Source organism: Spermophilus citellus, assembly GCF_964194105.1.
Source record: "Spermophilus citellus genome assembly, chromosome: 1".
NCBI classification, from domain to species: domain Eukaryota; kingdom Metazoa; phylum Chordata; class Mammalia; order Rodentia; family Sciuridae; genus Spermophilus; species Spermophilus citellus.
Genome location: NC_138182.1, coordinates 221,980,113 through 221,997,400, shown reverse-complemented (window position 1 = coordinate 221,997,400; position 17,288 = coordinate 221,980,113). Strand labels below are relative to the sequence as shown.

The 17,288-nt window shown below is 32.9% G+C and overlaps 1 protein-coding gene across 1 annotated transcript in view; it reads left to right on the top strand.

The window, feature by feature from the left end:
* Positions 1–17,288, top strand: part of MSH3 (mutS homolog 3) — a gene marked incomplete at its 5' end in the record, with an annotated part of 194,987 nt that overhangs the window by 167,399 nt on the left and 10,300 nt on the right. Inside the window, 2 exons of the mRNA XM_081276914.1 lie at positions 9,729–9,915; positions 13,186–13,315. Of these exons, the coding sequence (XP_081133040.1) occupies positions 9,729–9,915; positions 13,186–13,315 (317 nt within the window). The remainder of the gene's footprint in view (positions 1–9,728; positions 9,916–13,185; positions 13,316–17,288) is intronic.

Here is a 17,288-nt window from a genome sequence, read left to right as displayed (position 1 = left end):
TTTCTATTGAATTGTTTAAGCTCTGTGTTTTGGATATTAACCCTTTATGGGATGTACAGCTTGCAGATATCTGTCCTAATCTGTAGGTTGTCTTTGTACACTTCTACTTACATCCTTTGCTGAAGAATCTTTTTACTTGACATAATCTTACTTGTCTATTTTTGCCTTCATTTTTGTGAAGAAAGCTGGTTATTTAACCTGGTATTTTCTGTTTTTCTGCCTTGTCTTAACATAATGATACAATATAATATAAAATGGTCTTAAATGCATCATTTCTGATTTTTTAAAAATAATATATTTTTCCAGTTAGACAAGTAATACTTGTTCATTGTGCAAATTTTAAAACTATAGAAAAACTCAAAAAAGGAAAAAAAAATGTAAGTCACTTATACTTCTGCCACCTGAAATCATGTTGTTTAGGCCTGTGCTCTTCCAGGTGTTTTTAAATGCACATATGTAGTGGTACGTTGTGCTTTCATTCCCCTAATGTTATGTTTAAGTGCCTCATAGATTTACTATTTCACATTTTCATATCTTTCAAATACTATTTGGTATCTGCATATCTTTTACCTTCCCATTCCTACCCTCCCATCTACCATCTTTTTAAAAAATTAGAGTACTTTATTATTTAGTAGGGTTTTCTTTACCTTTGTACAATTTACATAATATCCCCAAAGCAAGAAGCTTAGGTATCAATACGAGATAGAATTCTGCATACATTTTAGCAAAGTGAAATAAATGGGAATATCTTCAATTTCAGAAAGAAAAAAAAAAGCTAACATTTTTAAAACCCTCTTATATACAGGTCAGATACTGATTAGATACTAGAATAATTCAAATTCAAAAATAAATTCAAAAAGAAAATAAAAATAGAGGTTACTAGGGATTGGGAGAGGGGAAAGTAGGAAGTTATTTTTTTAATGGATGTAGAAATTCTCTCTGAAAAGTTCTAGAAGAGAGTGGTGATGACTGAATAACACTGTGAATGTATTTAATCCCACAGAGCTCTTTACCTAAAAAATATTATAATAAGAAATTTTATGTATGTTTTATCATTATTTGTTAAAAAGTAGTTGATATCAAGGATCCTATTGCTTTTATTTAATGATTTTAAACTCCAAGTACTTACCATTCCATATGAAAAAATCAATTTTGGGGCTGGGGATGTGGCTCAAGCGGTAGCACGCTCACCTGGCATGCGTGCGGCCCGGGTTCGATCCTCAGCACCACATACAAACAAAGATGTTGTGACTGCCGAAAACTAAAAAATAAATATTAAAAAAATTCTCTCTCTCTCTCTCCCTCTCTTTCTAGAAAAAAAAATCAATTTTGCCTCTGTTGCAGTATTTCTCCCTTATACTAGCATTTCCCTTGCTAAAGGCTCAGAAATAGTGATTTGAAGGGACAGAGCCCACCCCCTGCCGTTTGCTCTGATTGAGAAATACATAGATCATGATCTCATAAAACAATTCCTAATTAAATTTTTATGAAAATATTCTTGATTTTAGAAATTGACTCAAAAAGTAATAATTTCTTCTCTCCATTTATGTTTTATTAAGCTTTGTTGACCTATATAAGGGTTATAGGCAAGCAGGGAGTAGGGGGATTAGAAAGATTAGTCAGCAGCCACTCCTAAAAATATCAGTGATTTTTTTTTTTTCTTAATCACATAACTGTAACCTTCTGTCTACTCAGAGCAAACTAACTCTAAGATAAAATCTAGAAAAGGTATTTCTCCATTTTTTGCTACATTTGAATATATACACAAATAATTACATGTATCCTAGAATTCCTTAAATTTCAAACATCTTTTAACATTTAAAAAAAAATTCTGAATCATTGTCTAGTAATGTCTTGTGATTTTCAATTTAATACAAAATTATCAAACATCTTTTAAAAATTATTTTAAATTTTATCCTCCAAAATATTATTTCAGGCATTTTACTGAGATCCATAAAATATAGAAGAATGATAAGAGAGACTGTTATCCAAAAATGTTCACTCAAAAAGAAAATAAGGATAGAACATAAGGTAAATGTCAAATTACCTTATGTAATAAAGTACTATTCAGTTTTCTGTTATAAAGTACTATTCAGTTTTCCAGTAACCACGCTAGGATAAATAAACTATACAATTGTTAAGAGGGAAGTTCACAGAAAATATTTTTATCAATAAACAATTCTCACAGTTGCAATTTACATACTTCCCTATAGCATCAGTGACTGGTTCATGAGCCAGCATTTCTACAGTGTCTGCTAGACATGTTGTCAACTTATCATCAGGTAATTGGGAAAAGTAGAATTGTAATAGAAATTGTGTTGGCTTCTAATGCGGTGACTTTCAAACCATTCTACATGTGATGCAGAGTTTTTATGTAAAAATTTCATTCAAACAAAGGATTTAATCACAGCTAAAAAGATATTTGAAAACCACTGGCCTAATAAAAGAATCAGGATCACTGAATAATAAAAATACATCCAAGATCCTCTGAAATCTGGGCTGGCCTTCTTAAGATCAGAAGCCTGTAATACCGTGAGACACATTGGAGTAACTCAAAACATCCCGGCACAGGAATTGGAAGCTGCCACAGACTAGCCCTGTCACCTTTGCAAATAGACATGACCTTTGAAATGTCTTTCATCCCATCTCATTAGTTAAAATGAGAGTATAGCATGATTACTAAGAACTTGGCCAGCACCAAGGCTTTTTTGATTCTCATTTTGCAAGTTCTTTGCCATTGGGATCTTCCTTTCTGTTAAAGGAGAAGGACCATTGAAGAAAGGAATGACCAAATTCTTTCTAGCTAATGTAGCATAGAAAATAAAAATCAGGGGACATGTGGAGCCCTGTGGAGAGCAGTCCCTTTTTGTTGCTTGCATTCCCCTAGATCAGGGAATATTATAGGAAAGTTTAGTGAAAACAAAGGCCTTGGATGAAAGGTGACCGAGGGGCAGTCTGGACTTTGATGCTAGGTTGTCAGAAGCATCTACAACAACTGGTGGTCAGCAGTTTCAGAATCTAAAGAAGGGGCAGGATGGCAAATGGGTGATCTGTTAGTCTTGCCAGTGAGGAAGTCTTTGAAGATGTAAGCAAGGGAGTTTGGATAAGCAGAAGGATAAAAACAAAATAGGTGATAGCATTTAAAAATTGCACTTTATTCGAATGGGCTGGACTTTATCACTGACAATGTGGGATAAGAAAGCCATTTTTCACATTCAGTAGGTCATTATAAAAAATTAAATTTGGAATCCCTTTTTAACATACTGTTTTTTAACTGAGCCGAAAATGTGAATACTGTCGAGGCTGTGTGCCAGTCTTTAATTACTAAGTTTCATATTATGGTAATAAGTTTTCTACGAAAACATTAAGTTACTTTTTTAATATCCCATTAAAATTGAGAATCTCTCATGTTTCTTAGGATCATGTGTATTGTAATTTTATATTTTTAGACTAAACTCAGCAACAGTATACAGGGATGCTGTAATTTTTATGGAAGTGTAAGGGGAAATTATAAATTTAAGTTCTTTTGTTTCTTGTAAATTTTCCCACAAATGATCAGTAAGTTTTTTTTTTTTATTTTAAACTTCAATTGTGGACATTCACTAATTTGTTAAGTATTGAGAGATTTGGTATTAAGTAAATTATAGTTTTGAGAACAAATAATTCATATAATCATGGAATTATTGTCCCATCACCTTGTTATCAACCATTGGTTAAGAGCAAGCCACACATACTTATGGGGAGGGAAATCATGCAAGGAGGTGACATAGTATGTTTCTATCATTTCCCAATATCAAAAATTCTAATATACCAACTGTATTAGTTGCTTTGTTTTTCATCATGGTATATATTTTCTCTTACTCTTGAGCATTTGGCTTTTCCAACTTTTCATTAAATAGCCTTATGAAGAACATATTTGTACATGTATTTTTTTTGCACATCTGGGATAATTTTCATAATGATTCCTAGAGTGAAATTTATGGGTTATGAAATATATTAATAGACACTGCTACATTATCTTTTGGAAGATTGTAACAACTCTTAATCTCATAAAAATACCCTTCCATCCCCACACTTGACAACAGTGGATATTATTCTTTTTAATCTTTGCTAATCAACATATAACTTCATTCCTGTTTGAATTTGTATGTTTAAACATCTTCACAAGTTTCTTTTGCAAATTGACTATGTCCTTTTCCTATCTTTCTCTTAAAATATTCACCATTTTGTTTTGCTTTGTGAGACTCTTTATTTTGGGAACATTAACCCTTTGTCAAATATGTTACAATTTTTTTCTCAGTTTATAGCTTACCTTCAACTTAAAAAAATATTCAGTATATGGTTGTAACTTTTTTTAATAGTTATCTTTTTATTTTTTATTCATTCTTTTTAGTTATATATAATATTAGGATTCATTTCAACATAATTATAAAAGCATGGAATATAATTTTCTTTAATTCAGGCCCAGTACTTCCTCTTTTTCTCTGCTCCTCCCTCCGTATCTTCTCTTCTCTTTGCTCCACTGATCTATTTACTTATAGTTTCTTTTTTTTTTTTTTTTTGTTAGTGCCTTGTGGAAATACATAATGGCAAGAGTCACTGTAATACACACACACACGTGACATATATGATATATACATATATATATCATATATATGATATATATATAAATGAAAGTTAGGTCAGATTCATTCTACAGTGCTTCCCTTAACTCATTCCTTCTCCCTCCCCCACAATCCCCTTCCTCTACTCCACTGATCTTTCTTTCATTTTGATGGAAACCCCTCTCCTTTGTTTTTTCTTATTTTGGACTAGCTTCTGCATATCAGAGAAAACATCCAGCCTTTGACTTTCTGGGTCTGCCTTATTTCACTTAGTGTGATAGTCTCCAATTCCATCTGTTTACCAACAAATAACATAATTTCATTCTTCTTTTTGGCTGAGTAATACTCTGTTGTGTATATACCATATTTTCTTGATCCATTCACCTGTTGCAGGGCACCTAGGTTGGTTCTATAACTCGACTATTTTGAATTGTGCTGCTATAAACATTGATGTGGCTACATTACTATAGTTTTGCTGATTTAGTTATTTTAAATATTACTGAGGAATGGTATGGCTGAGTCACATTGTGGTTCCATTTCTATTTTTTTGAGGAAATCAAAAAGTTACTGCTTTCCAGAATGGTTTCACTAATTTTTAATCTCACCAACAATGTTTGAGTGTACCCTTTTCCCCACATTCTTGCCAACACTTATTGTTATTTGTATTCTTAATAATTATTCTGACTGGAGTGAGATAAAATTTCTATACAGTTTTAATTTGCATTTCCCTAATTGTTAGAGATGTGGAACATTTTTTTATATAATTGTTGACCATTTGTATTTTTTCTTTGGGAAGTGTCTCTTTAGTTCTTTTGCCCATTTATTTATTGATATGCAAGAAGTTTTGGTATACAGGTATATTTATGATTATACATATGTGAAATATAATCATATATATTGCACATATGATTATATGACAATGCATTTCCATTCATGTTTATGCATTAATATTATATAAACTTATGTAACTATGCTAAATGGGATTATGTGTTATATTTATTAATTAGCATATACATATACTAGATAATTGAGTATTATTTTGTAGGTTAAAATTTGTATAAATCTGTGCTATTCGCATATTATATGATTTGAGCTCCTACAATAAATCATATCAGCAATTTTCTTGAGTTCTTTGTATATTCTGGATATTAATGTCCTATCTTAGGAACAGGTTGCAAAGATCTCCCATTCTGTAGGCTTTCTTCACACTCTGGTTTCCTTTACTGTGCAAAAGCTTTTTAAATTGATGCCACCCACTTATTGATTTTTTTATTTTGTTTCTTGCACATTAAGAGTCTTGTTAAGGAAGTTGGTTCCTGTGTTAACATGGTAAAGTGTTGGGCCTACATTTTCTTGTAGCTGGTGCAGAGGTTCTGTTCTAATCTTTAGGTCTTTGGTCCACTTTGAGTTGACTTTTGTACAGGGTGAGAGAGAGGGGTCAAGTTTCATTCTTCTACATATGAATATCCAGTTTCCCCAGCATCATTTGTTAGAAAGGCTCTTTTCTCCAACATATGTTTTTGGCATATTTGTCTATTAACTATTTATGTGAGTTGGTCTTTGTGTCTTCTATTCCATTGGTTTTCATGTCTGATTGTGTAGCAACCATGATATTTTTGTTACTATAACTCTGTAGTATAATTTGAAATCTGGCATTGTGATACCTCCAGCATCTCTCTTTTAGCTCAGGGTTGTTTTGGCTATTATAGTTTTTTTATTTTTCCAAATGAATTTATAACTACTTTTTACAGTTATATGAAGAATATCATTGGTATTTTTATAGGGATTGCATAAATTTGTATAATGCTTTTGGTAGTATGGCCATTTAGACAATATTAATTCTGCCTATTTAAGAACATAGGAGATCTTTCCATCTTCTAAAGTCCTCTTCAATTTTTCTTCATTGTTCTGTAGTTTACCTTATAGAGTTCTTTCACCTCCTTTGTTATGTTAGTTCCTAAGTGTTTTATTTTATTTTTTAGGTTATTGTGAATGGGATAATTTTCCTAATTTCTTGTTCAAATTCGTTATTGGAGTATAGGAAAGCAATTGATTTATGCATCAATTCTTGTATCCTGCTACTTCACTAAGTTTATCAGCTCTAGAAATCTTCTGGTGGAGTTTTTGGGGTCTCTTAAACATAATATCATGTCATTAGGAAACAGATATATTTGACCTCTTCTTTTCTTTTTCCTATCCCTTTAATTTCTTTCTCTTGCCTGATTGCTTTGGCTAGAGTCTCAGGGATTATGTTGAATAGGAGTGGTGAAAGTTGGCATCATTGTCTTGTTCCTGTTTTTAGAAAAAATATTTTCAGTTTTTTCCCATTCAGTATGATATTGGCCTTGGATTTGTCATATATAGCCTTTACAATGTTGAGATAAGTTTCTTCCATTCCTAGTTTATCTGGTGTTTTAAACATGAACAGGTGCTGGACTTTGTCCAATGTTTTCTATTAAGATAATCTATGTGATTCTTGTCCTTAAGTCTATTTATGTCGTGAATTGCATTTATTGATTTTCATGTTGAACCAACCTTGTATCCCGAGATGAAACCCATTTGATGATGGTAGTGTGTTTTTGTATGAGATATATATATATATATATATATATATATATATATATATATATATATATATATATACACGTGTGTGTGTGTGTGTGTGTGTGTGTATATATATATATTTTTTATTTTTTGGTGTGTGGGAGAGCATTGGGAATTGAACCCAGAGGCACTTTATCACTGAGCCACATTCCCAGCCCTTTTTATTTTTTTATTTTGAGACAGGGTTTCACTTAGTTTCTTAGGGTCTAAATTGCTGAGGCTGGCTTGGAATTTGCAGTCCTCCTGTCTCAGCCTCCTGAGTCGCTGGAATTACAGTGGAATGCCATTGTGCCTGACTGCCATTATTTTAATAAGATTTTTGGCATCTGTGTTCATTGAAGGTATTGATTTACCTTTAATTTTTGCATTATGTGTTTTTTGCTAAACACCGGTTTGGTACCATGTATATAAAGCCACCTATTCACCTATCCAAAGATTAAATTTCATCTAGTTAGCTTGGTATATTTGTAATTTCTATTTTTCCATTAAATTTTTAAATCCATATACCTTATTTTAGAATATAGTTCAAATAAGGACATATTTTTTCTGAAATAACAAATCACCTAGTATAATTTTTATTGATTGATCATTCATTTTTTCCTCTCTAATTTGAAAACTTTAATATACCAAACATTTTATATGTATATGTGTATATCTGCCTAAGAATAACTTCCCCAGAAGTAACATATAATTCCTGAAATTTTTAAGTAAACCACTCTATTACTTTACTGTTTTTACAAAACATTTAAGAAGACTTAAACTTCTGTTTTAAAATCTTTTTTTTTGGAGGGTGAGAGGGACCAGTGTTTGAACTCAGGGGCACTTAGCCACTGAGCCACATCCCCAGCCCTTTTTTGTATTTTATTTAGAGACAGGGTCTCACTGAGTTGCTTAGGGCCTTGCTAAGTTGCTGAGGCTGGCTTTGAACTCATGAACCTCTTGCCTAAGCCTCAAGCCACTGGGATTACACACTGTAATCCACAGGTGTGCACCACCTGTATTAAAATCTTATCCAGTTCATACATTTTTTCCTAATTCCTGGGAATTGAAAACTCAGAATATTTCCCTCATCATAGCATTTTATTGTTGATTAAAGATTTTTTTTTTTTTTTTGTCAGCTCACAACCTGGCCGGAATAAAAGCAAACAGTGGCAAATAGAGATCAAATGTGATTCTGAAGAATATAGAGTTGTTTCAGAGAAAAGAAATTTTAACTTACTTATTTTATGGCAGGAATGAGACATTAGTAAACACTGAAAGTTGAGGCAGTATTTGAACTTTGAACAAATATTTAGAATGTTCTTAACTTAGCATTTCAGAAATTGTTTTATATTTATTGATTTTAAAATGGATGACATTGTCAGTGAGTAAACATTTCTTATTAATTCCATCATAGATAGAGTTTCAAAAGTAATCACCAGAGCAGTTCTAAGGTCCCCTCCCATCTGGGGACACTTTGTCTCCTCTGCTATTGTAGGGCTGAGGCCACACATCTGATGAAGGCTCACTTTCACTATGAGTTGATCCAGAAATGAAAGGTATATTATGGTGCTATAGGTCATGTGTGAAGTATGAGCTCTACTTACTTTGTGAACTGTTGAAGCAATACAAAATTGATGAGGAGATTTTGCAGCGAAAATAGTTCCCAGGATTGACACAAAGCTGGCTAGCAGGCTAAATACTTGAATTTTAGATTTTGCAATTAAATAATGACCTTAAATGGTATTATCTAATTATTCCTTATTCTTCTTTTCAGATTCTTTTTGCACTTAATGTGTGTTCTCCCAAAAAGTGTCTGTAAAACATTATTGCTTCTGGTGCTCTAGAAGAAATTTTAGGGGTCCATAGTTAAACAAGTTAAATAAATGCTATGAACTAGACCCATCTTTAAGAAATACAATGTGTAGTTGAATATTAAATGCTCTAAAAAGTCTTACTGGAAAGAAACCCTTAAGTCTTTTAGACCCGTTTCTTGACTTCTATAGGAACTGTGTTCACATTGGGAACCTCTCTGAGCTGCTGTCCAAGGTTACTAAGCATCTATAATTCTAGTTCTAGTAAAAAGTTTTATTATATGTAATAGGTTATTTTGTCCATGGTACTTTAATTTGCAATAACAATGTGGAATTTTCTTCAAAACAACCCCACTCAAACCCCCCACCTTAATTGTACAGGATCCTACTACTCATGGATTTTTAAGTGTGACAACAATGAATATTAAGACTTTGCTTTGGAATAATTGGTAGAAAGAAAGCAGGGTCAGGAGTTTTCCTACTTTTCAGGAGTTCTTTTCAATATCTCATTCCTTCCAGAATGTTTTTACAAGGTGCAATTTGTTTTTAGGTGCTCTTTGCATCCAACATAGGATTTCTTTTGTTTAATGTAATTTTAGCTATTGTTGGCTCAAATATCTTTAATAGGTCCCTAGAGAGCTTTTATATTTATTGTTCATAAAATAAATTTTGGCTTTATAATAAGAAAGTTCCAAGGAAAGTCAAGGTGTTTTCATCTTATTTATAGGATGGGTGCTGCAGACAATATATATAAAGGACGGAGTACATTTATGGAAGAACTGACAGACACAGCAGAAATAATCAGAAAAGCAACATCACAGTCGTTGGTTATCTTGGATGAATTGGGAAGAGGGACGAGCACCCATGATGGAATTGCCATCGCTTATGCCACCCTTGAGTATTTTATTAGAGATGTAAGTATCCTACATACTTTTTTAAATTAATTTTTTGTTAATATTGTTTTTACTTTTTTTTTTTACTTCTATTTTAATTTTATTGTTGGTTGTTCAAAACATTACATAGTTCTTAATATACCATATTTCACAGATTGATTCAAGTGGGTTATGAACTTTGGCATGAGTGTTGTTCCTTCTTTTCCATGTCATCCTAGAAGTGAAGACCCAAGAGAGACCCAGATTTTATTTAAACATTTATTTAGATTATATAGATAATGATGGCATGTTTTCTCCTTAATAAATACTTTGTATTATTCTTTTTAAAAAAAAAATCTCGGGGTTGGGGATGTGGCTCAAGCGGTAGCGCGCTCGCCTGGCATGCGTGCGGCCCGGGTTCGATCCTCAGCACCACATACCAACAAAGATGTTGTGTCTGCCGAGAACTAAAAAATAAATATTAAAAAAAAAAAAAAATTCTCTCTCTCACTCTCCTCTCTCACTCTCTCTTAAAAAAAAAAAAAAATCTTACTTATTTGAAAAACTACCTTAATCATTATGGAAACTACATATAATGGAAATTTGGATAAACTCCCATCGGTGCCACCCAATCCACATTTTAAATGTTGATTTAAGAATCTTTAGGAATAAATTATGACAGAACTGAACTTGGTACCCTACAGTTGGATTTCATAGTTTCTGCTAGATAATACTGTTAGTTAGTATGACTGTGTAATAAATTATGACCTCAAACTTAATGTTGTAAAAGGATTCTCCAGAAACAGGAGACTTAACCTTAAAAAAAAAAAAAAAGATATTATTTCTTAGAGAATTTTTAGTTTCACAAGAAAATTGAAAGGAGATTGACACAGAGATTTCACAGGTGCCCCTGTCCCCACCCTTTCACAACCTCTACTATTATCAATATCCCACCAGAGCAATCTGTTTGTTACAATTGATTAACATGTAAGTATCACCTAAAGACCACAGTTTACCTTATGGGTTTGGTCGAATGGTTAATGACATATATTCACCATTTTAGAATCAGAGTATTTTCACTGCCCTAAAAATCCTCTGTTTTTGCCTTTTCATTTCTCTTTCTGTAACCCAGTAAACCATTAATTATTTTACTGTTTCTGTACTTTTGCCTTTTCAGAATGTCATGTAGCTGGAATCAGACAGTATGTAACCTTTGTAGACTGGCTTCTTTCACTTAATAATATGCATTTAAGTTTCCTCCACATCTTTTCTTTTCTTGATGCCAACTGCTATTTCATTGTCTGGGTTTATTACAGTTTATTTATCCATTCATCTACTGTTGTATATCTCAATTGCTTATAGTTTTTGGCAATTATGGATACAGACACTGTAAACATTTGTGTGCATATTTTTGTGTAGACATGTTTTCAACTCCTTTGAGTAAATACCAAGGAGCATGATTGCTGGATCCTATGGTAAGAGTATGTTTAGTTCTGTAGGAAACTGTTAATTTGTCTTCCAAGGAGTCTATACCATTTTTTGTTCCCATTAGCAAAAAATTAGCATTCCTAATGTTCTGCATCCTGGGCAGCATTTGGTATTGTCAGTGTTCTTGATTTGGGCCATTCTTAGAACATTTAGTGGTATTTCATTGTTTTAATTGGTACTATTTAATTTGCATTAGTACAAATTAAAACAGGTGGACTATTTTTTTCTGTGCATATTTGCCTTCTGTATATATTCTTTGGTGAGATATCTGTTAAGGTTTTTGGCCCATATTTTATCCAGATTTTTTGTTTTCATGTTGTTGAAACAGCATGAAAACTGTTTCAGGATGACAGGTCTTTTATCAGTTATGTCTTTTGCAATTATTTTCTCCCAGTCTGCCATGTCTTCTCGTTGTCTTTTGCAGAGCAGAATATTTTAATTTTAATGAAGTCTAGCTTTTCAATTCTTTCCTTCATGAATCATGCTTTGCTGTTTTATCTAAAAAGTTATTGCTAAACCAATCTAGACTTTTTCTGCTATGTTATCTTCTAGGAGTTTTATAGTTTTGTGTTTGACATGTAGGTCTGTGATTGATTTTGAGTTAATTTTTGTGTAATATCTGGGTCTTGGTTCATCTTTTGCATGTAGATATCCAGTTATTCCAGCATCGTTTCTTGAAAGGAATATCGTTGTTTCATTGTGTTGGTTTTACCACTTTCTCAAAGATCAGTTGGCTCTATCCATGAGGGTCGATTTCTAGACTATTAATGTTTTATTGGCCAATTTGTCTAACTTTTTCACCTTTGCAACAATGTTGTTGTTGTTTTTTTAACTTTATTTTATTTACTTATTTTTATGCAATGCTAAAGATCAACCCAATACCTCACATATGCTAGGCAAGTGCTCTACTATTGAGTTTCAACCCCAGCCCTACTACAATGTTTGGATTGCTGTAACTTTATAGTAAATCTCAAAGTTGAATGGCATCAATCCTTCAATTTTGTTCTTTAATACTGGGTTTTTCAGGTTCTTTTGCCTCTCCATGTATACTTTAGAAATAATTTGCTGATATCCACAAAATATCTTATCTGAATTTGTTTGCTATTGCATTAAATCTTTATCAAGTTGTGAAGAACTGACATCTTGACAGTTTTGAGTCTTCCTACCAATGTGATTTATCTTCTATTTATCTAGCTTTTTTATTTCATTGGAGTTAAATAGTTCTGTCATGTAAATCTAGTACATATTGTGTTAGATTTTTTTACCCAGGTATTTAATTTTGGGAGTACTAATGTAAATGGTATTATATTTTTTGTTTTAAAAATTTACTTCTTCATTGCTGATATGTAGGAAAGCAGTTGACTTTTTGTATATAAACTTATATACTGCCACTTTGCTATAATTACTTATTAGTGTTAATGTTATAAAAGACAAAGAGGATGGGAAAGAGCATTATTGGGACATTCAGGGGAAAATGTGGACTAAATGTCTTATAATAGTAAGCTTCTTGAGTGTAATAATTTTATTCTGGTTATATATTAAACTGTTTTTGTTCTTAGAAGATAAATGTAAGTTTTTAGGGATCATGTCTGCAACTGATTCTCAATGGTTCAGGAAGAAGTGTGTGTGTGTGTCTTTAGGGAGAAAGGAAGGAAGGGAATATGACAAACTATTTAACAATTAGTTGTTTAGATAAAGACTATATTGTATTTTCTTGAAATTTGTATGAAGATTTGAAATTTTTCCAAAAACATTGAAGAAAAGCTTTAATTAAAGTAAAATTTAAAAATAAAATAGCACTTACTATATATCTTATTGCTCTAGGTGAAATCCTTAACCCTGTTTGTCACCCATTATCCACCAGTTTGTGAACTAGAAAAAAGTTATGCACAACAGGTGGGGAATTACCACATGGGATTCTTGGTCAGTGAGGACGAAAGCCAACAGGATCCAGGTATGAGATAATCCTGCAGTAGGTATAATACTGGTTTTCATGTTTGATAACTCAGATTTTATAGGAATATGAACTTACTGCTTATTAATAATGAAAGTTATGAATGTCAGTTATAAATAGCATTTGTCCAAATTCATTCCTCTGAGCTTTGGGTCAAGCAAAGTATGTATTTATTTATTTGTTATCTTTGATTTCTTTTCTGATCCTCCTCATGAAGTGGCAACTCTTTTTCCAGATGCAATGGTTAAAGATGAAGGTGACATTTAAGGTTCCTCTTTGTTCCTTATATTCTTACATGATTCTTACCATCCCAGGAAAGATGCCTTGATAGTCAAGTGCAGAATATTATTAGTCGCCTTCAAAAATAACTAGTATTTTCCTCAAACTATTATTTAACATTAATTACTCACTAAGGACTATATCCTATACTGGACATGTATTTTATTTTTTTATAAGGAAACTGAATCTCATTCAGGTAAAGTAGCTTGTTCATGTCAGCCATATAGGTAGGAGCTAAACAGCCTAGAATCCATGTTTTTTACCTCCAGGTCCTCTTTACTTTCACTCTGCTAGCTCTCCAGCAGGGGATCTACAGTATTTTTTTTTTTTTTTGACTTTGCAGTTATTGCTACTGTCACAGAAATGAGACATTTTATGAAAAAGAATACCATTAGCTAGTAGAAATAAATTCAAGTTCCTTAAGTAATCTAGTAGGCTTTAACATATGTATATTTTTTCCTATCTAGTAGTAGTTTTTTTAAGCTGTCAGCCTGTGGTGCTTTGCAAAATTGGGGAACTATAATGGATTTTCCATTATCCAAGATACTCCAAAGTCCAAATTTTATTTTGGAAAAGTAATAAGAACAAACCTGAAAAAGAAATCAGGCAACTGGCCCAAATAAAACAAAGTACTGGACCTAAGATAAATTTAATATTAGACAATTCCTGCCTTTTACCACCAGGCAGACTTGAAAAACACATCATAAATTCTCTCATGGAAGTAGTTTCAGATCTATTAATCTGCATCCAATATGACAGAAGAAGACTTATAAGCTAAAACCCATGAGACAAATAAAATAAAGTTCACCAGCAGGGAAGAAGCAAAATCAGTGCCACTAAGCATTTGATGTGAACTGACTGCTAACCTAGAGCATTATCCCTTCCCCTTAAGTGTTCTGGCATTTTATTTTATTGATTTAAAAGTTTATCCATGAGCATAATTCTTAAAATGAAATGATAGTAAAGGCTTCTGCTAACAAGTTTCTGTCCCTTCACTCCATGGCCCCCCCAACCTAAGTCCAAGGCCTTTGAACTCATTCTTCCATTTCTGTCATATTTCTAAATAATTTGCATGTTTTCTATCCCTTGATCCATCAGCTTGACACATAATTGATGGAACTCTCATTGTGTTAGTTGGGACTAAGCCTTCCCTTCCTCTGATCCCCTCCAGTATAGTCGTTCCACATTTTTTCTATTTCATTCATGTATGTTGTTTTAACTGTTATTGCAGAAGAAATATTGTCTACTGCTGAGCCAAGTATGGAAGAAAAGTACATTTTCTTTTTTTTAAAGGCTTCTATTTTCTTAAAGATAAGAATTACTTCATTTCTATTTATGTGTTTTGTTGTTTTCTTTGAGTCTGTAGCTGAATCTTCTTCTACTCTCCAATAGCTTTGTAAAATGTCTCTCTACACATTTTCCCACATAATTGAATCTATTTTTCCTGCTGGAGTCCTTCCTGCTGGAGCACTTTGTTCTCCTATTCATTTGAACAAGTTGCTTTCTGGGCCTGCTGCACAGCTATTGTCCTAAGGCTGCCTTTGTCCTGGGAGTTCTCTAACCCTCCCTTCTGTGCATTTGATTGCAAGGAACAACACAGTGGACTCATAGTGGCTCAAACAAAAGATGATACTCTATGTAATCTCACATTACAGGATCCTCTGAGGAACATAGGACCTCCCCGTTCCTCCTCTTTGCAGTTCTCTAGGCTGTCTTCTTTGCCTGGCTGACTCCATCATCAGACTAGTGGCAAGATTGTTGCAACTCTTTTAGGCATCTCATCCAGAATTGACCATGTCCACCAAAGGAAAAGGAGCTACCATTTCTTCTATTTTATCTTATTATTTTATTTTTTAATTGTTAAATTTTACTTAATTTTAATTTAGTTGTATTTATTTGATATGCTAGGAATTAAGCCCAGGGCCTTTTGCACGCTAACCACCCACTCTGCCACTGAGTTACACCAGCAGCCCCTCCTATGACTCTTTCTTAGAAATGAGGGAACTTTTTCTGAGTTGCCTTTTATTATCTCATAATTGTCCCATCCCATTTCAGAATTGAATCACATCTTCATTGTCATTTGTGTGTGTGTGTGTGCGCGCTGGAGATTAAACCCAGGGACCCTATACCATTGAGCTACACCCGTAGGCCTTTTTATTTTTTGTTTTGAGGCAGAGTCTCCCTAAATTGCTGAGGCTGGAATTTACAATATGAGTTGCTGGGATTATAGGCAAGTGCCACTGCACCGTGATTCGTCTTCATTCTTTTTTTTAATTTAAATTGGTTCTTCTTAGTTATTTTGATAGTAGAATCCACTTTAATAAAATTATATAAGCATAGGATATCTCTTATTCTAATTAGGACCCAATTCTTGTGGGTGAGCATAATAGTGGGTTTCATTTGGGTATTTTCATATATATAGGAAAATTATGGTAGATTTGTTCTACTGTCTTTTCTATTCTTTTGTTGTTGTTATTGTTTGTTTGTTCGTTTGTTTATTGCACAACTACTCAGGCAAAGCTTTAATTGAGGGTAAAAAAAAGAAAGGAAAAGGGAGCTTTACGACCAGGTGAAGGGAGCAGCTCTGAGTGAAAGAGAAGTCAAAGCTTCCCCTTATTTGAACCATCTAAGAGTTAGTTGTAGACATGATTATACCTCATTTCCAGACAAGTGTGCATCAATGCATATCACTTAATAACAATAACATAACCACACTGAGCATTGTAAATGAAACTACAAACTATTTTTTTTCTCTACTGTCACATTCAATATAGCACAAAATATTTCATTTTTTATATATTTTTTAGTTGTAGATGGACATAATACCTTTATTTTATTTATTTTTATGTAGCATTGAGGATGGAATCCAGTGCCTCACACATTCGAGATGAACATTCTACCACTGAGCCACAACCCCAGCCCCTCATTTCTTTTTTTTTTTTAATTTGTTCTAATTAGTTGTACATGACAGCAGAGTATCTTTTGGTTCATTGTACACAAATGGAGCACAGCTTTTCATTTCTCTGGTAGTATATGATGTAGAGTTGCACCATATGTGCAGTCATACATGTACCTAGGGTAATGATATCCATCTCATTTCATCATTTTTCCTACCCCCGTGTTCCCACCCCTCCCTCTGTTTTGCCCAGTCAGAGTTCCTCCATTTTTCCCATGGTGCCCGCTTCCCCCATTATGGATCAGCATCCACTTATCAGGAAGAACATTCAGCCTTTGGTTTTTTTAGAATTGGCTTACTTCAATTAACATGATATTCTCTAACACCGTCTATTATCTGCAAATGCCATCATTTTCTTTTAATGCTGAGTAATATTCCATTGTGTATATATAACACAGTTTCTTTATCAAATACATTTATATACATCAGTGATGAACCCTCTGGAAGAGAAATTAGGAAAACAACCCCATTCACAATAGCCTCAAAAAAAAAATTGGAAATCAATTTAACAAAAGAGATGAAAGACCTATACAATGAAAACTACAAAACACTAAAGAAAGAAATTGAAGAAGATCTTAGAAGATGGAAATATATCCCATATTTTTGGATAGGCAGACTTAATATTGTCATAATGGCCATACTACCAAAAACCTTATAGAGATTTAATGCAATTCCAATTAATATCCCAACAACATTCCTCATAGAAATAGAAAAAGCAATCATGAAATTCATTTTAAG